This window comes from Oncorhynchus tshawytscha, linkage group LG21 (assembly GCF_018296145.1).
Source record: "Oncorhynchus tshawytscha isolate Ot180627B linkage group LG21, Otsh_v2.0, whole genome shotgun sequence".
Classification (NCBI taxonomy): domain Eukaryota; kingdom Metazoa; phylum Chordata; class Actinopteri; order Salmoniformes; family Salmonidae; genus Oncorhynchus; species Oncorhynchus tshawytscha.
This window is the reverse complement of record NC_056449.1, coordinates 24,946,360-24,967,604: the sequence shown is the minus strand read 5'-3', so window position 1 is coordinate 24,967,604 and position 21,245 is coordinate 24,946,360. Positions and strand designations below refer to the sequence as shown.

General features: G+C 38.6%; 2 protein-coding genes across 3 annotated transcripts in view; both read left to right on the top strand.

Moving 5' to 3' along the window:
• The first annotated feature begins 2,014 nt into the window (after nt 1–2,014).
• On the top strand, nt 2,015–4,091 carry nkx3-2 (NK3 homeobox 2). Its single transcript, XM_024383241.2, has 2 exons — nt 2,015–2,646; nt 3,075–4,091. The coding sequence occupies exons 1-2, from the start codon at nt 2,253–2,255 to the stop codon at nt 3,509–3,511; spliced, it is 831 nt and encodes a 276-aa protein (XP_024239009.1). The 5' UTR covers nt 2,015–2,252; the 3' UTR covers nt 3,512–4,091.
• Nucleotides 4,092–13,674: 9,583 nt separating this feature from the next.
• Nucleotides 13,675–21,245, top strand: part of LOC112235396 (ras-related protein Rab-28) — an 86,768-nt gene continuing 79,197 nt past the window's right edge. For both annotated transcript variants that reach the window (XM_042303232.1, XM_042303233.1), the window contains exon 1: nt 13,675–13,917. In XM_042303232.1, the coding sequence (XP_042159166.1) occupies nt 13,843–13,917 (75 nt within the window). In that variant the 5' untranslated portion in view covers nt 13,675–13,842. The remainder of the gene's footprint in view (nt 13,918–21,245) is intronic.

The window sequence follows — 21,245 nt, the reverse complement described above, 5'->3', positions numbered from 1 at the left end:
GCCCATTAAATATATTATTAATCAAGGCCTAACTATATAATACATGACATAGGCCTACGCATATACCGCGCATAACTCGATTGCTTTTTTGCGCAAGAAGACATTCACAAATACCAGTTATGCCTTTTGTGTTTTAATTGATAGCCTAATGTATTGATTTACTTGTTTTATACATAAAGCGTTTATCCACTATCTTCTTTTACATTGACTCATATTTGTGTTGATTGAAAGTTGGTGATATCAGTAGGCCAAGACCTGATGCACCATTAACACTAGATACAGGTAATGCATCAGCTGATCTTTTGTGTATATATATATATATATATTGTATATTTAATAGTAGTGGACGATAGTGGATAAAGTGACATGGTTAAAAGCCTATATTATGGGAACTGCTGAAGCGTTCGAATATTCACGCTTGCGGTCTGCTCATAAATATAGGTGAATTCGTGCATTGTGCGCTGAATGAATGTTGTTGATGTTTATTCATGTCTTACTAACATCACGATAAAAAATATATGATGTACACCAATAACAATAACAACTATACAAATAAAAATAATACTATGACATGTATTATTATTATTAGTGGTAGCCCTTGGCGTAGACTATAAAGGAGGCTACACCTGGTATTATCAGATAACGCAACATAATCTGACCAATTGGGACGCAGGCTATTACATGAATGATATGCCTACACTATGATCCTACAAAACCTACACTGTGCATTATGATGGTTCTTGTTAATCGTAAAGAGAGGCCTAAAGCTACAAGACAAACACATATTGCTCGACTTAATTTAGTATTTATTTATATCCTAAACCAAATGCACGATACCATGGTGATAATATAACATCTGAAATAATAGGCTAAAGATTAGTCTATATGTAGCCTACTGTTGAGGTATCATTGCGAGAGGAAACACACAAGCACGGCTCCTGAATGACATTTTAGTCATTTAGCAGACGCTCTTATCCAGAATGACTTACAGGAGCATTTAGGGTTAAGTGCCTTGCTCAAGAGCACATGGAAATATTTTTAACCTCGTTGACTCGAGGATTCGAACCAGCAACCTTTCATTTACTGGCCCAACGCTCTTAACCGCTAGGTTACCTACAGCTCAATTAAACAAGATCAATGATAAATCTTGGACGAATTTATTAAGACCTCAATTCGATCAATTGCCAATGAGAAAATAATTATTCCTCCTACCTCAATGTGCTGCCTGCGGGCCCACAGATCATGTCACCGACACCCGAGGTCTGTGTTAATTTATAGGCCTACATGTGGCAAACCATGAAAAACATAATGTGCATGCATTGAAATTAAATGGGGTTTAGGCATTTGCTTTATAACATGCAGAAGGAGAAGCATAAAGCCTACATCATTATTTCAGGGGAAGATGCTCCTCAGAAAGAACTCCAGACATTACGCAAATAGTCCCTACCATATAACTCTTCTTTCTTTGTTTTACATTTATGATGAGTTATCAACCTTAATTGAATACATTTGACACCGAGTGAATCTTACCTGTGGTTCAGGTGGTTGGTATTTACAGTATAGATTCATGGCCAAGGTCGTCGTCAATAACGTCATCTATTGAGCAAACGGTAGGCCTATGTATGGATAGGGAGAAGGCGCACAACAACAGCCACCCAGGTAGACTGACAGCTGTATTACTATCAACCTCGAAGTTCTTATTATTCTGAGTGACATTGGCTACAGTTGTGTATGCGTATCTATTGGTGTCCGTTGGCTAAAGACAAACATATGCTAGCTAGGCTACTCTCATTCCAATGGGTCATTTTATTTTCATGGTTTGATAGACAACAGCCCTTTTGGCCGGTGAGGGGTTAACCTTTAAAAAACATATTTATTGCCAGACAGGACGTGAGTGTGTCGTAATTTACAGTGGCCAATCATCACGCGATTTTTCTCTCCTCTCGTCCAATAGGAAATGGAGAGGGATCGCTGTCTGTCACAGGTGAGGTTGGATAGTGGATCTGTGTGAAAAAGGCAGGAAAAGAGAGAAAGCTTAGGCTAATGCGAGAGCTGACGGAGGAGAAGCATCGAGCCTCGGGATATAGGCTGAACGCAGTATTTCCATCGCTTTTTCAGTGGAAATGCAATGAGATACCAAATCTGGGAGGTACAAAAAAGCAGTAATAGCGCTTCAAGGGGAATACAATGCGGATGATTTGACGTTGGTCCATATCTACGATTTTTACAAGACAGAAACGTTGCTCTTTGAAATGGCCGTTCGTAGCAACTCCTTGATGCCTTTCTCTATCCAAGCCATTTTGAACAAAAAAGAGGACAGTCGACACTTGCCAGATTTGGACATCTGCTTTTCGAAGACTGCGTGTTGGAAAATATTTGGAGAAATAGATACTGGTTCGGAGGACTTTCCCGCGGCGTGTAGAAGTGACGAGGGAGCTTGCATGGCCAGCGACCAGAAAAGTTACGACTCGGATTCAGGTCTCAGTGATGACAATGACAGCAAGAGGCTGGCCGTTTGCAAGTCCGAGAAAAACAGGGATCCTGCTTCAGACGTACTGGAAGAAAGTTTGCAGGACGAAACGGACCATGAATCCACTGCTGTCGATAACGCAAAAGGTCTTAGTGACTGTGAACCTAATATTTCGGGTAAGTTACACATTTTTTATTGGGACATATCGGGTAAAAGTCTGTAAACACATCAATTGAAACCATAATTTAAAGTAATATAAAAATACTTTATGGAGAACATCCCAGTCTAATCCCTTCAAATCATTTTACCAATGTGGTGTAAACATTAGGCTATTTTACTCGCAGGAGGCACCGCCTTTGCGCATGAGGCAGCGGGATGTTATGTCATGGCATACACACGTTTTTAGGCCTAATTTCAATCTATATATTCCATTAACATGTGTATATGGCCATGATGATTTATGAAATTGTGAGGTTAGTTTTTAGGCAGCCTTGGATGCATTTTAAGAGCTAGGGCCTATTTGACTATTCCATCTTGTGTGGTCTAAGAAAAGCGATGATTTTTATTGTTCATAGTACATAAAATGCACAATTTATTCTTTCAGATTCCAACAACCTAGACGAGGCCAGTTGTGATAAAAGTTCGGATCAGCCCAAACAGAGGAAAAAACGTTCAAGGGCTGCGTTCTCCCACGCGCAAGTGTTCGAGCTCGAGCGTAGGTTCAATCACCAAAGATACCTATCCGGACCAGAGAGAGCAGACCTGGCGGCCTCCCTGAAGCTGACAGAGACGCAGGTCAAAATATGGTTCCAGAACCGCAGATATAAAACAAAACGCCGTCAAATGGCTGCCGACTTGATGGCATCGGCCCCTGCAGCAAAGAAAGTGGCTGTGAAAGTGTTGGTTCGGGACGACCAGAGACAGTACAACCCCGGAGAACTACTGCGGCCTCCGCTCCTCGCTCTCCAGCCGTCGTATTACTACCCCTACGCCTATTGCCTCCCGGCATGGACACTCTCTACTTGTGCTGGGAATCAATGAGAATTGAATAGCCTACTTTGTATTTATTTTCCTCCATCAGGAAATCGAGGCATTTTCTTTATTGACTTTTTATGAAGAAATCAGGAGAGATTAAATGAACTCAGAACTACTTATGTGAGTTATGTCAATCATTTGAACTGCCTCATGGTGTCTAGACTGAACATGTCACTTTTCTTGGTATAGTGATGACACTAGGCCATTGTTTCAGATTGTATGGAGTGTAAACCTTCCAGTGGGGGCCTACAACATCTATGTTCCTATGTATACTACGAGCATTGGAGATATCAGACCCCCAAGCGACATTTCGAATATCTCCCTTACTGCTTTTCTTTTCATGCTGCGGTTGTAGGGTAACGGTAAGATTTTCAGCACTTTTCGAAACATAGAGATAGAGTGTGGACATATATCTGACTGAAATATGGATTTGAAGGTTTCTTTTGTACTTATGACCTTAACGTGAACTGTGGCAGAGACAGTAACAATTGAACTCTTGTTAAAAATGTACTTATTTTCTAATTGTTCTAAATCTGATTGTTTATTAAGAGAGAAATCAAACATTAAAAACATATCAGGCATATTATATTTTGAAGCAAGTCGTGTTTGATTCGAGCCTTAATATGTATGTCCTTTTTTCCTTAGACTTTCCCTTACGAAAAAAGATTGCAGTTGTAGTGCAGTATTACTGCATGCTGCAACTAATGCACCAAAATACCACAGTCAGCTGCTGACTGCAGTTACTGCACTTTTACTGCAATTTCAAAACAGCAATCTTATTTGTAAGGACTGAATTTCAGTTAATATGACAGGGGTTTTATTGACCATGATTAGTGGGCCTAAATGAATTATAATTGTGTCATTAACCAATCTTGTTGTCATAATGATAACAAAATTATAATAATAACTTAATTAACGTAGTAATAATAATAATAATAATAATAAGCAATGAAATACCCATGATGCATTGATGAACGAAATTGCATCGCAACAACAAATGTAGGGTTTTATTTTCTTGACCTAAATGACTAAATTGGTGGTCATATATTACATCATATACAACGTTTATGTCCACAGATACCATGTAGTACCTGTATCCGGTAGCATACATTTTCTTTGTTTGTGTAGCCTAATTTAAGTAGTAACTACTTTCTAACATGGTTTTGGTCAGTTTACTTTCATCATCCTCATAGCTCCAGGCAGGCCCACCTTATTCTGCAGCTACAGTATATATCATATAAGCCTACAGTTGAGGAATTCCCCTCAAACCAGTTATATAATAACTGTTTGGGGATTATTTACTTAGCCTACCAATGTATTTCAAAATATTTAAAAGAAAAATCATGAATTAAGCATTGTCCTTTTTTTAAATTCCAGTTGCTCATTATTAATTACTGTACTCTTTATCAGCAGGTTAAAACTAACATGTCTCACTGCGGTCTAATTAGAATGGGAGAGAAATATTCTGCACACCAAAACTGCAGGGTTCAAGAGCATGTGACGGTTTTAATCCCACACTATTTTCATTTACATAATTACATTTCACATTTTGGTAATTTATCTGAAGCTCTTATCCAAAGCGACTTACAGTAAGTAGTGTATTCATCTTAATATGGCTATAGTTGAGATAACCACATCAAAGTCGTAGTAAGTCCATTTTTCCATAATAAAAAAGTTATCAGCAAAGTCAGTGCTAGTAGGAAAAGACATGTGCAATTATTGAAGATACTCTTTGAAGAGGTAGGGTTTCATACGTTAATTTCATCTTATTCCTGAGAAACGGAATAATTGATTGAATGAACTTGTTAATTCAATGACAGAAAGTTGAATTGTGCTGATTCATATAATTTAATTTGGCTGAACAAAGTTAATAAATATACAAATAAAGAACCATAAAACTAACAAGTAGATGATTATTCTATAATTATTTTGTATTATTATTAAAAGTAGAGGTAGCCAAGTAGTCGGTTCTATTCTGATATGTGATGACTACATCATAATCATAGCCTATAAATCTTATAGGCTATCCTAGCGGCCCTAGTTTAAACCACACACACCTCAGTGCTACCACCCTTACTGCACAACTTCCTGACAGGTTGGCCATACACTAATCCTCATTTGCCTCCCCACTAATACACCTGCCAGACAATGATTTATGGGTCCCCGATTCCTGAACTATGTAAACTGACAGGAACCTTCGAGGTGTGTCAACATGAAGATATCTATATCCATGAGTGTTTGGGTGTTATGGAGGTAAAGGGAGAGAAAAACGCAAGCCTATGGACTGACTTTTATAACCACAACTAATTTCAAACTCGATACTATTTCGGGTAGATAGGCTACTTTTTCCGTGCGGCAAGAAATAAACAGCAAACGATAGGCTAATTTTTAATCAATCAGAGGAACTTTTATAGTATTTTTCAACATATCATCTCACTGACAAAACCAACAGAAATGGTCCCATTTTCCATTTTAGTCATTTAGCAGACGTTCTTATACAGAACGACTTAGAAGAGCAATTAGGGTAAAAATAAATCAATATTTTATTGTTACACCACTTACAAAAAAATATTGCACTATAACTGCAGCATACTGTAGTATAACTGAATTTAGAGTGTAGTACAACTGCTGTATGCTGCAAATACTGCAGTAATTTTCCATTGTGACTGCAGTTACAGTGCAGTATAACTGCAGTTCAACTACATACAGTACGTTGCAATTATTCTGCAATAACTGTGTCCAAAATTCCACAGCCGACTGCAGTTTAAAAAGTGCTATCTTTATTTGTAAGGGACACATCGGATAGGTGCAGTGAAATGTGTTGTTTTACAGGGGCACCCATTGTAGTACCCGGACCCTGGAGCAAATTAGGGTTAAGTGCCTTGCGCAAGGGCATATGGATAGATTTTAAAAAATCTAGTCAGCTCAGGGATTCAAACCAGAGACCTTTCAGTTACTAGATCGACGCTGCTAGGCTATCTACCTGACACCCTGGTTCCAAGCACAAAGGGCATTTCAATCTTCGTATTCGTATTCTGGATAATTCTTGCACAAACTCTTATCGAGTAGTTTGCGGGCTATAGCCTATATCTGATACCACGCCCGGCTATACAGCCAACACAATCGTACAGCCCAAAGGACAACTCCAATGATTCTGTTAATTGCTTGTTTCTCTACAAACACCGTTTGTCTTAAAAATAGAATTGCTAAAATGAAATACAAATTGGCGTTATTGGAAGGGCTGTTATTCTACATGACCTATCCCAAATCCCATTGACATGGCATTCCGTCTCATGCCTGCATACGAAGACATCTCATTAAGAGTGAAATATTTTGTCAGTTGAAATTCTTCTTTTCAACTTTTGATTGGTGAAATGCAAACACCCACATAGGTATGCAGTAACTCCATTTCATTGTCTACCCATTCGACTTGTTTTTATACATGAGAGCGTTTGCATGACATGTGGAGGGAATGCGTGCAGGCCTATGTGCAAAGCATGAAGATGGTTAAAAGTATGTTTTGACATTTTTTATTTATTTCACCTTTATTTAACCAGGTAGGCAAGTTGAGAACAAGTTCTCATTTACAATTGCGACCTGGCCAAGATAAAGCAAAGCAGTTCGACAGATACAACGACACAGAGTTACACAAATGTAAATCATGAGTTCAGATTTTTTGTCACGTACTAAGCCTGTACCGTGGTAGGTCAAATGTAGAACACATGCCATGTAGCACGTTGGTAGGCCACATCCGTAGGCCTATATAAATCCAAATTATTTTTAACAGCTAGATTGAAATAATTGAAAACGTAGTCTGCGTCGTGATTTGACATATTTTGTGAGTGGAATCGTTTCCCGTTACTTTATGCGAAACATATCTCCTTAACCAAGGCTGTATGCCCATCTGTGCCAAGCTGGCTTGCAACGCAGGGGTGGGCGCCGCTGGCTGAGGTGAGCCCAGCAGAGCCGAGATGCAACACACAGCAAAGGAAAGGGTGAAATAAATGATTTTACATGGAAGAGACAATACCTTTTTAGGACATGTGTAAATCGTGCATCATTGTTTTGTTACGCATATATCTTAGCAAATGGATTACGCGAATGAACCATGGCTTGCTCATGAATCATACAAGCTCTAACAAATGAAATATTCTTCGCTTATTTTCAAATAACAAAGAAATTAAACTGAACTGGTTTCAGGAGCTAGGCTATAGGGCTATCTATGTGGCGTGCAGGCCCATCACTTCGTGTTATCGTTTGTCACTTTTGAAATCGCAAGATCGCAATAGGCCCATGTGGAATTGTCTTTAAGACGCTAATACATGCCAATCTAATAAATCTCAAAATAATTACTATAATTGAAAATGATCTGATCAACCAACAGTAGAGGCCTTTGGTTCCAAAACAACTACAAAAAAATATGTCATCCAACAGACGGCTCCGCATTCCAATCAAGGCCTACTCGTTTTGACAAATTGTTTGGCATTTTTCTTCCTATTTTATTTAGACGTCATATTTATCACTTTGAATGATACAGACCTAGGCCAATTCATGAAGGTTCTTCCAAAACAATTTTTTGTTTAATCCGAAATATGTCACCAAGCGGGCTCAGCCCTTAATAATAGTGTTAATATAGGTCAATAGTTGGTTGCATCAAAATATAGAGTAGATCACAGGATGGTTATTTGCAACAGCAAACAAAACAATATGATCATATGCGTGTCCATATAGCTCAATATGCTCAAATTTGTCTCCACAGAACGAACTCCTCAATTCATGTGTATCGAACGCTAATATCTATAGGCATACATTGGTGCACTTTTTCGGAATGTGACTCGTGAGTGTTGTTGTGCAGGCCTAAATCAGAGCAAGAGCACAATGTTTGAGGCTGGTAGACATAGATTAATAAATAATGTATATTTATTTACCATATAGATACGTTTCTAGACTCGCACACAAACACCTTCAAACTCTCCCTGTCTCTCCCCCTCTCCCTCCCTGTCTCGTTCTCTCACTCTCTGTTCTCACACACACACACACACACACACACACACACACACACACACACACACACACACACACACACACACTCTTAGTCACTGCTCCTTTGTTTGCCAGTACAAGAAACATCATACATGATTTACTCAACATGGAATAGTAATTTACCAGTATATTAGTAATTTTTCCTTTTTCTTACAATCATCGGAATGCCTATATATATATATATATATAGATCTTGCATGATGTCAAGGACAATTCCATACATGTTCGCTTGACACGTATAATGAGACTTAATCAGTGAAATTATTTTCTCTCGCAGAGACATGTTCCAGTTGTTGTTCTAGATCAAGTTGCAGATCTAATGATAGAAAATTGGTATTTAATATGACGTTCTTTGAGACTTAAATCCGTAGGCCATATGTTTCCATATGCATGGCAAAATCTATCGGTGTATATAGGCTATAGACTTAATTAAATGATATGTGGACATGTCAGGTTACAATAGCACAATTACAGAACCTCGATATTTAGTAACGTAGGTAGAGAGGCTATTGCGCTGCGGGTGGGACACATTTTTTTCCCATAGTGCGTTCACACGAAGTGTATATACCATCCGCAGCCTATTTGTGTCTACCTTGTCAAAAGGAAAATAACCGAAGTGACATCATTATTAGGGCGGCAGGTAGCATAGCGGCCAGTAGGCGAAAGGTCGCTGGTTCGAATACCCGAGCTGACAAGGTGTAAAATCTGTCGATGTGCCCTTGAACAAGGCACTCAACCATAATTTGCTCCAGGGGCGCCGTACTACTATGGCTGACCTTGTAAAACAACACATTTCACATTTCAAAATAAAATAATTTATTGAGTAGTCACATCCGGAGACTGCAATTGGATGAATTTGTGGAGAAAGGCAAAAATGAACTTTGTAGACATAGTGCAATTATGGATTTTGATAATATGCAGAATTATTTATCTGCTTCAAACACCGAGAGAAAAGTACAGCTATGATGATTTATTTATTAGCATCCACAATAGCTGTTGCTCATGTAGCAGCTCTCTTCCTGGGGTCCACACAAAACATAAAACATCTGTTGACATACAGAGCATTGATAGACAAGAACAGCTCAAGGACAAAACTGCATACATTTCAAATAAGAGAACGTGGGCTGTCAAACGATAAAAACAAACTCATATCGAGTTGATTTTAGAATTTGCTGTGGTTACACGATTAATCTTAAATTCAGAATTTGCTCAAATTGAGCTTTAAGATTTGATATATACAAAAAGCATTACAATAATTCTGACGTTTTGATTTTGTCCAAGATAATGGTAAGCAAAATCAAGTCAATTGATAAAGCACACTTTCTGTAACCTCAACGTCAACTTGTTTTGACACGGATTTGTTGTTTTTAGCTGTATACATTGTGTATTTTGGATGCTTTCAGTATATTTTGAACGCTTTCAGACAATGCAATTAATCACGATAAATATAGAATGCACAAACATTACAAAAAGTTCAATCGAAATAATAACAACCCTCAAGAAAATATGTAATGAAAATGTAAAATACCCAGCAGGTGTCCTTGCTCCATTTCATACTAAATGGTACATTTTGACCTCCACCATTTAAATCATCAAGGTCATCGCGGTGATGTATATAAGTTGCCACACATGGTAGGTAGCCTATATATATCTCATAAAATGTTAATTACATTTTGATCGATTTTCAGATCTCGTGGAGTAGTCTATCTCGGGTAATACCTCCATACATTAAACCCAAACAAAGGTCCTACGATAGATAAATAAGTAAATCATGGAGAAGGAGGTATGTATCGCATCAAAGTAAATAGTATACTAAAATTTAATTTAAGAACATTTATAATTGTAAAAGTGACTATCCAGCCTATGCAGTAGTTTAAATATTTCGTTTGTCAAATGTAGCCTAATATCAAACGAGTAGGCCTATTTCCAGACGGCTTGACTAGTGTTGAAGGCCAAGCAAGCGCTTACACTCTAGTCTATTTCAATAATGGTTAAGTAACATTAAACCATACCGATCGAGAAAATGCAAGATACATTTTCTATTGCTAGTGATAATCTGAAAAATGAAATGACAAAAAACAGAAGCAACTAGGTTTGACAACTTAGATAGAGCGCAGGTAAACTGCACGATAAAGAATTTCACACAACTTCTGAACTGTGATAACCTATACAATGACCCTACATCATCAGCCTTTAGCTACTGATCCAATGTGTACCTCCCAGTCTCGAAAGAAACTGCAGGTTATAAACGATGACCTGGGGGGCACAACAAGGTCTGGAGAGGGCATACGACAGAATGTCACGCGTCCATATCGACTTGGGGATGTATAGATTAGAGCTCGTGGACATGGCGGTTGAAAAATGATGTTGCAATATTAAATTGCGAGACAAAACTGAATCTATACGTGGATTGGTCCTGTGCATCAAAAATTCTTATAATAAGTAAAAAGGTACTAAGCATAGTCTAGTCTGACTACTCTTGGTTATTGGAATAGAACGGTCTTTGAACGGTCTAAAACCTATAGCGTTCGATGTCTGTCTATATATTTTCAGAGATTCGATTCCCGAATGGATACAAATGTAACGTTCAAGAAAGATATAATTTAAAATATCAAAAGTTATAGCCTAGCCTATAACATGTATGTTATTGTTTAGCCTACTGCATAAACAAGCTAAATATTGTACACTTTTATTTGGCATAAAATGACGCAGCATCATTTGGAAATGTATATTATTGTATAGTACTGAGCTGGCCTATAGCCTACATAAAACAAAGGAAATATGTATTTGATAGTTGGCTATTGTAAAATAGCACATCAAATATTTTCCCGCTAGCTTGACCCATGCTGCAATTCCCGATAGAGGCTATTATGCTGATTCAATTTAAAGATTAGGCTACCAAATTAATATCATTATAGGGTGTTTGACATTTTATGTGAGAAATATATCAAAATAAACTTTACCAACCTACCTAAACATTTACTAGTGTAGGCTGTATGTTGTACCACACAATGCGAAAATATATTCACACGTATTAACAAATCATGCATTAAATAGGACCTATGTAGTCTAACATTATGCATAGCCTGAAGATTGATTCTCACATTTGTTTTTGTTCATACATATTTAAAATAGTTATTGCTTTATTGATTAATATATGTACTCACCTAAGAGAAGGAAAACCTAATCATAACCCATACACATACTGTATTATGCATTATTATGTCATTAGGGATCTTTAATAATGATTAGGGATGACCTCTAGTGACTAGTCCTTCCAACAAGCAGATGTAGCTATTCTATATTAACATTAATATTGTAACAAATGTCATTACTATACCACATGGCTATATCTATTTGCCCATGTGTCCTCAAATGAATCTCGACTTTTCCTCTACATTTCCAAACAACCAACGTGAGACGGGAGAAAATGAAAACGTGTTATTGTTGTTTTTGGATGAATCTGGGCCATACCTGTTTAGTGAATCGGTGTCCCCTCTCAACTGAATATGTGCCCTTTTCCGTGCCATTACACCACTGCCTTGGATTTTCCCTGAAGATTCATATTTAAGGCTTTAAGTTGCTGAAAAATAGTATTTTTTGTATTATGAAAATTCATTTTCCATTCTTACAGATATTTATGAGGGTTCTGATGGTACCCATAATTGAAGAACATGTGCAAGATATTGGCAATAATATTTTATTAGATTTCATAACTGCCCGCTATCATGTAGCCCAACAATTTCATTTGAAATCAATCAAACAATTTACGTAGCATCTGTACTGGAGTCTATTTTGTTTCACTACACAGTAACAACAATATCAAAGTTACTTCCGCATAACACATAATTATGTTCAATAACCTACACATTGCATGCTTTGTGTGTGCATACCTGTGCCTTTCTTTTGGTCCAGTTCAGGGTCTTTCACGCATATACCTTCACAATACTCCTATAACTATCTTGGCACCCTCACTTACCACGTTGATGGGCCAATATTGACCTGACAGTCACTGCCACTGGGCTCAAACCGCTCCAGGTGCAAATTCCTCTGTATTACCTGCTGTTCGGACCCGGTGACCACATAACATCTCCTATAACAGACTGAATTAAACTGACGCCATCTTGAAAACGGTGAAATTTGAAATGAATACATTTATAACTATTTTTAATGAACCATTAACTTAAATTTAACATAAATTAAAATCAACATATTACTTTGAAGATATAGGCTATCTAGGCCGAATACAATATGCTTTTGCAAAGTAACAGCTACATGCATTTTCTCACGTTCATTCCTAAATTAAAATGAAAAGGATATTCTATATATTATATTCCATACTCCTCTGCAAACGACAATGATGAATGTGCTCCCAACATGGAGACAGCGACAGCATTAATTGGTGTAACATTTTAGTCACTTAGTAGATGCCCATCAAGAGTAATTTACAGTAGTCAAGTACGTCCATACTTGTTTCTTATTGGTCAACCGTGGGAATCGAACCCAGAACCCTGGCGTTGCAAGCACCATGCTCCAGCAACTGAGCCACATGGGATTAGTAAAATTATAATTTAAACCACGTCTGAATGGATCACTATAATTGAGTAGCCGCAATCCCATATGAACACAATTCAGGTCTACTGAATTTAAAATCCATTAGGGCCTCGGGCTACCTGGGAATTTGAATATTTTTTTTATGGACCATCATGATGAATAGGCTAGGCTAGGAGATGTGGAACGTTTTTAAAGGTGTATAGCTACATACTTTAGTTCATACAGTTATTTTATGCAATTTATGCTACATCATGTGGGGGGAGAAAAGTATTATTTATGGAATGGTCAATACCTTTAAATTCTACATTTCTTTATCTGGAAAGAATGCCTCTCAGTCTTTGACCTTGGTTACCATAGCAACAAGGACGCTCACTGTTGAGCGTTCAGGTCCTTGGACTGGTCCATTGTAAAGCAGTTTTATTCAATGAACATTTTAACCTTCTTTATTTGCTATTCTTGGATGATATTTTTTTTTTTACATAAAAGTTCTAACATCAAATGTGTCCTTAATGTACAAGTATTTCAGTTGGCCGATAAAGGGTTTGTAAATAACAGGCTTACAAAACATAAATGGAACATGCCTGGCATGAGTGGCTGGTGAAACATGGCGTCTGCTGCTGGGTCTATTTTAGCTAACTGATTAGCAAGCTAGCTATATTCAAAGGCTTTGACGATATTACTGTGAATAGCAGTAGCTACATTTTCAGTACAATAATATCTTCATTGCAATATATTTCAATATGTCGGACTCAGAAGAGGACAGTCAAGATAAGCAACTTAAAATTGTAGTCATCGGAGACGGCGCATCGGGGAAGGTGAGGGATTTTTAGATTAGTTAATAGTTAGCTAGCAGCTAGATTTATTATTTTGAGTTACGTTAGCTGGCTAGCTAGCAACATAGCTATGCCACTTGGGCAAATTACTGTGAAGTGGATAACTTTAGCTCAGAAGTATCTTACAGAATTGTCCTGCGTAGCTGCGTGTGCTAGACCAACGTTTTGCCTATGCTTGTTAGCTGCTAGCTAACGTTAGCTCTTCAGGCAGGTAAAACCGTGAACCAAACCACCGAGGTTTGTCAAACAGGCAGTGTTTTTTGTTTTAGCATAGCTAACTACAGCCAATGCTGCTAATTTAGTTGGTTAGTTACCGTCTTAGTTTTTCACAACAGGGGCCAGAGTGATGTTAATAGCATTAGTTCGCGTTCATGTGGAGCTAACTAACGACATGGAACAAAGTCTAGTCATTGTCTATGATGAGAGCTAGCTACTGTCTTCTGAATTATCTTCCCAACAGTCAGTGTCAACAGAAAGGACAATTACGCCTGTGGTGCATAACATGTTTCCCGGCCACACAACCTGGTCTCATAGACCAGACGCAACATAGTAAATGTAAATCCGGGACTCTTGTTGCTTTTGGGATGGTTACAGAAGACTAGGCTTGGACACTTGACATTTTTAACAATGCTTTTTTTCAGATAAAAACGAGTTCATTGTACCCAGCCTTATTTTAGGGTATTTTTCACCTTGCCAGCTTCTATTAGTTCTATTGAGTACCGTGGCACCAACTCGCCTTCCAAACGTTCTATTCCCAGCCTATTGTTCTACACCACAATGCTTGCTTTGCTCTTGTTGGCAATGAGAGCTGCCCATGTTGCTGGTAGTTAAAATGTAAACAATAACAAAAAATTACTATGGAACTCTGAGGTCGTCCCGTGGTTTCCCATAGGGAAATATAGGTATGACTGTGTTGCCAAATATCTCGCAATGTGTATATTTCGATTTTTTGCAAATTGGACACCACTTTAATCATGAGACTCTCCTCTTTCTAATTATGCAAGGCTGGGCAGCGTACTCGGTTGTCATCAAACGCCAGCCCCGAAAGACCTTTTGCCCTTGGAACGCTGAGCTCCCCTCATTTGTTTTCCTATGGAGAGGCATATGCTGGTATATTTTGCCAAATATCTCGCAATGCGTATATTTAGATTTTTTTTCAAGTCGGACACCATTTGAATTAGCATATTCTCCTCTTTCTAATTACATAAGGTTGGGCAACGTACTCTGCTGTCATCGATCGCAAGACCAGAAATAGTCAAAAGTAGAATATAAGGTATTTGTGGAAATTCTATAGCAATGTAGAGTGGGAAAGCGGCCATGCGTTTGGACAATTTATTGACACTGCAGTAAATAAAACCTAATTAAAAACATCTTTCTTGTCCGAGACCGGAGTCTACACATACCGTTGTGCCATAGCCAATCAGAGCTACAGTAGGTTTTTATGCAAATAAGCCATTTGCCACACAGGCCTGCCATCATTCACTTTGAACTGAACTGTGTGTTTACAGGCAGTTGCAACAGCACAACTTTATATCATTAGAACGCATTCGCCAAAAGCCACAAAATACACCTGAATGGATTTCTGCAAATATGTAAATACCACGGGAGACCTCTTACATTTTGGAACTTTACAGACCTGTTGATCAAACAACCTTAAATGGTGGGCTCTCTCTCCCTCAGTTATTGAACAAGATCAACAACTAATGCTAGCCAGAGCAAGATGAACTAAAATCTAACAAAGAACATTTGGGTAAACACATTCAAACTTCTTCAGCTAGTTGCCCATCAAATTGCACTGTTAAACAATGGGGAATGTAGCTTACTCGTCCATCTGCAGCTTGCCTACCAATGCATTCATATTTGTCCTAACCAAGCTCCCAAGCTAACTGGCTAAATTTGGCTAGCTTGCTAGCTAGCTACTTCCAGCCCAATGAGAGCACTCCTCACTCTTACAATTTTACTCGCCGTAACAGAACTGGTTAGGGTGTTTACACGTTATCTAAAGTGTTCGCTACTATTACTTTTTTTTGCCTACATTTACTAACACCGGTCATATCTGGTGTGTGTTGCGCATTCGTAAAAATCATCAGTTTTTCAGCGTTATGGCACCCAGTCGAGAGTGCTCTGAAATCGTGCATTTGCAAACACAAGAGATATGCTAACTGGATAACAGTAGTTCAAGTTCTTGCAAGCTAACTAAGTAACACCTGCGTCTTTAGCTGTGTATAGCCACCGAAAAACAATATGAGGGGAAAAAGTCAGTCACCCACTCCTCCAATAACATTACATGAAATCCTCCTAGCAGCTAGCTAAGTAGCTAACGTTAGACTCCGTGTTTTTAGACTCCGTGTTTTTCAATGGAACTGAAACAGTACATCCCAAATGGAGGCGGAAAACAATGTACCAGTCCAGCTGTGATTTACAAACTGATAGCAATAGTTTTTGGATTACCAAGAAATATATTGGTGAATTATATTAATCATGCTGTGAACTGCATCCATCTATTCTGCCAACAATACCTTAGTGTATGTCATGGAATGTTGAGTCATCAAGGCAAAGGTTGGCTACTTTGAAGAATCTAAATATATTTTGATTTGTTTAACTTTTTGGGGTTTTATTTCATAGTTTTGATATCTTCACTATTATTCTACAATTGCAGAAATTAGTAAAAAATAAAGAAAAACCCTTCGATGAGTAGGTGTGTCCAAACTTTTGACTGGTACTGTAAAGTATACACTTTTTGCATTTGTCTTCTCTAACCTTTTTTGACATCTATCCAACATATTAGCCCATCGCATGATACATTGTTATTATGCAGATTTTAGAATATTCGTATGAAAACCTAGCTACCGTCAAATAATTTGTTCACTGCAAATTCACCGCAAGAATCCCAAACAGATATAGTATTTGGCAAAAACAGGATCATTTCAAACCTTGATTACATTGGGATACGATCACGTTCAGTGCATTCGTAAAGTATTCAGATCCCTTGACTTTTTCAACATTTTTGTTGCATTATAGCATTATTCTAAAATGGATTAAATAGTTTTTTTCTCCTCATCAATCTACACACAATACCCCATAATAACAAAGCAAAAACTGTTTTTTTTTTTTTATTGAAATTTTAGCAAATGTATTACAAATACAAAAAACGGAAATATCACATTTACATTTGAAGTCGGAAGTTTAAATACGCTTAGGTAGGAGTAATTAAAACAAAATTTTCAACCACTCCATAAATTTCTTTTGAACAAACTAACGTTTTGGCTAATCAGGTAGGACAACTACATTCATTGTGCATGACACAAGTAATTTTTCAAAAGATTGTTTACAGACAGATTATTTCACTTATTCACTGTATCACAATTCCAGTGGGTCAGAAGTTTACATGCACTAAGTTGACTGTGCCTTTAAACAGCTTGGAAAATTCCAGAAAATTATGTCATAGTTTTAGAAGCTTCTGATAGGCTAATTTACATCATTTGAGTCAATTGGAGGTGTACCTCTGGATGTATTTCAAGGCCTACCTTCAAACTCAGTGCCTCTTTGCTTGACATCATAGGAAAATCAAAAGAAATCAGCCAAGACTTCAGGGAAAAAAAATGTAGACCTCCACAAGTCTGGTTCATCCTTGGGAGCAATTTCCAAACGCCTGAAGGTACCACTTTCATCTGTACAAACAATAGTACGCAAGTATAAACACAATGGGACCATGCAGCCGTCGTACCACTCAGGAAGGAGACGCGTTCTGTCTCCTAGAGATGAACGTACTTTGTTGCGAAAAGTGCAAATCAATCCCAGAACAACAGCAAAGGACCCTGTGAAGATGCTGGAGGAAACGGGTACGAAAGTATCTATATCCACAGAAAAATGAGTCCTATATTGACATAACCTGAAAGGCCGCTTAGCAAGGAAGAAGCTACTGCGCCAAAACCGCCATAAAAAAGCCAGACTACGGTTTGCAACCGCACATGGGGACAAAAATCACACTTTTTGGAGAAATGTCCTCTGGTCTGATGAAACAAAAATAGAACTGTTTGACCATCATTATGTTTGGAGGAAAAAGGGGGAGGCTTGCAAGCCAAACAACACCATCCCAACCGTGAAGCACGGGGGTGGCTGCATCATGTTGCGCGGCTGCTTTGCTGCAGGAGGGACTGGTGCACTTCACAAAATAAATGGCACCCTGAGGAAGGAAAATTGTGGATATATTGAAGCAACATCTCAAGACATCAGTCAGGAAGTTCAAGCTTGGTCAAATGGGTCTTCCAAATGGACAATGACCCCAAGCATACTTCCAAAGTTGTGGCGAAATGGCTCAAAGACAACAAAGTCAAGGTATTGGAGTGGCCATCACAAAGCCCTGACCTCAGTCCTATAGAAAATGTGTGGGCAGAACTGAAAAAGCGTGTGCGAGCAAGGAGGCCTACAAACCTGACTCAGTTACACCAGCTCTGTCAGGAGGAAAGGGCCAAAATTAACCCAATTCATTGTGTGATGCTTGTGGAAGGCTACCTGAAATGTTTGACCCAAGTTAAACAATTTAAAGGCAACACTACCAAATACTAATTGATTGTATTTAAACTTCTGACCCACTGGGAATGTGATGAAAGAAATAAAAGCTGAAATAAATAATTCTCTCTACTATTATTCTGACATTTCACATTCTTAAAATAAAGTGGTGATCCTAACTGACCTAAGACAGGGAATTTTTACGAGGATTAAATGTCAGGAATTGTGAAAAACGAAGGTGCATGTAATCTTCTGACTTCAACTGTATTTTTACCCTTTACTCAGTACTTTGTTGAAGCACCTTTTGCAATGATTACAGCCTCGAGTCTTATTTGGTATGACCCAGACAACCTTAGCACACCTGTATTTTGGGAGTTTCTCCCATTCTTCTCTGCAGATCCTCTCAAGCTCTGTCAGGTTGGATGGGGAATGTTGCTGCACAGCTATTTTTAAGTCTCTCCAGAGATGTTCGATCGGGTTCAAGTCTGGGCTCTTGCTGGGCATTTCAAGGACATTCAGAGACTTGTCCCAAGGCCACACCTGCATTGTCTTGTCTGTGTGCTTAGGGTCATTGTCCTGTTGGAAGGTGAACCTTCGTCCCAGTCTGAGGTCCTGACCACTCTGGAGCAGGTTGTCATCAAGGATCTCTCTGTACTTTGCTTCGTTCATCTTCCCTCGTTCCTGAGTAGTCTCCCAGTCCCTGCCGCTAAGTAAAATCCCCACAGCATCATGCTGCCACCACCACGCTTTACCGTTGGGATGATCCCAGGTTTCCTCTTGACGTGACACTTAGCATTCAGGCCAAAGATTTCAATCTTGGTTTCATCAGACCAGAGAATCTTGTTTCTCATGGTCGGAGTGTCTTTGGGTGCCTTTTGCCAAACTCCAAGCTGGCTGTCATGTGCCTTTTACTGAGGAGTGGCTTCCGTCTGGCCACTCTACCATAAAGGGCTGATTGGTCGAGTGCTGTAGAGATGGTTGACCTTCTTGAAGGTTCTCCCATCTCCACAGAGGAACTCTGTCAGTGACCATCAGGATCTTGGTCACCTCCCTGACCAAGACCCTTCTCCCCTGATTGCTCAGTTTGGCCGTGCGGCCAGCTCTAGGAAGAGTCTTGGTGTTTCCAAACTTCTTCCATTTAAGATTTATGGAGGCCATTGTGTCCTTGGGGACCTTCAATGCTGCAGAAATGTTTTGGTACCCTTCCCCAGATCTGTACCTCGACACAATCCTGTCTGGGAGCTCTACGGACAATTCCTTCGACCTTATGGCTTGGTTTTTGCTCTGCCATGCACTGTCAACTGTGGGACCTTTGTATAGACCGGTGGGTTCCTTTCCAAATCATGTCCAATCAATTGAATTTACCACAGGCGGACTCCAATCAATTTCGAGTCTCATAGCAAAGGGTCTGAAGACTTAAATAAGTTATTTCTGTTATTTTTCATTAATTTGCCACAATTTATAAAAACCTGTTTTCATTTTGTCAGTATGGGGTATTGTGTGTAGATTGAGGAATAAAACAAATTTTTGTTTTGTTTTAATAACATAGCAAAATGTGGAAAAAGCGAATTTCTTTTTTTAATGCTTTCCCAAATGCACTGTATTTATCTCTATTTAAGTGTGGGAATACGTGGGAACAGATTTCCTAAATTTATAATCACTGAGCTGATTTCCTGGTGACTTCACAGTCTTATGTCCAATAATGAAAAAAGCTATAAAAAAACTGTTGTTCGTAATGGTTTGTACACTATATGCTCCAGTCTTCATTTGTTCCAAGGGAGATTGCCAAGATGATCAAAGTACTATTACTGTGTGACAACTGTTTCAACAATAGCATAGTGGATTTATATCTGGCATGAATCCAGTCTTGTAAACCTATTAATCGTACCTGACCCTTAATCCAGGTTGCATGTGTTGTTGGAGGGATTTATTTGTCAACTTTTGGACTCTGGTTGTCTGATTTGACTATGTTAGCCAGTGATTACAGGTAAGCCGCAGTTGCTGCATTGCCTAGTACGTGGTAGCATAGCAGCCTAGATACAGTGCATTCGGAAAATGTGGTCTGAATACTTTGTTACGTTACAGCCTTGTTCTAAAATTGATTACATCTACACACAATAACCCATAATGACAAAGGGAAAACAGGTTTTTTGAAATTTTTGCAAATGTATTTATGTGATGTATAAAAAGATGCCTTATTGACATAATTATTCAGACCCTTTGCTATGGGACTCGAAATTGAGCTCAGGTGCATCCTGTTTCCATTGATCATCCTTGATGTTTCTACAACTTCATTGGAGTCCATCTGTGGTAAATCTATTCAAGAGGGGCTATATTCAAGAGTTAAAGTTGTTTTCTCAGTTGACTCCCTGCTGCAGAAGCAGCACATTAACATAACCGTTGTTGCTTTGCAGTCATGACCGATTCATTCATATGAACCAACAGGGGGGCAAGTCTCAGTCCTCAGAAATAGTATTGACCTCGCTCCAGATTGCACACATCTTTAAGACTCTTAATGAGAAGCTTTCAGTTCACGCCTATGCTCTTCTATTACGTTTAGAGTAGAACCAACTGTGGTAGAAGTTTAGTGGGAAGAGGCTGGAGAGTTCTGCAGGGATTAAATGTTCAGGCGGTGTCTGGGTCATTGTTAGGTTATTTGCTTTCTGTCATCACGGAGGCCAGTAATAAAACCAGTCACCATTCTGGACACACACAAAAAAAGTAGAAACTTGTATTAACCTCACCTTAAACTATTTCAGCCTTTTGTTCATTCTTTTCCTGGTAGATATAGGCTAGGC

Coding starts and splice junctions, on each gene's coding strand:
- nkx3-2 (XM_024383241.2), top strand. CDS start 2,253: ATGGCCGTTCGTAGCAACTCCTTGATGCCTTTCTCTATCCAAGCCATT. Junction 2,647..3,074: donor CTGTGAACCTAATATTTCGG/GTAAGTTACACA, acceptor TTATTCTTTCAG/ATTCCAACAACCTAGACGAG.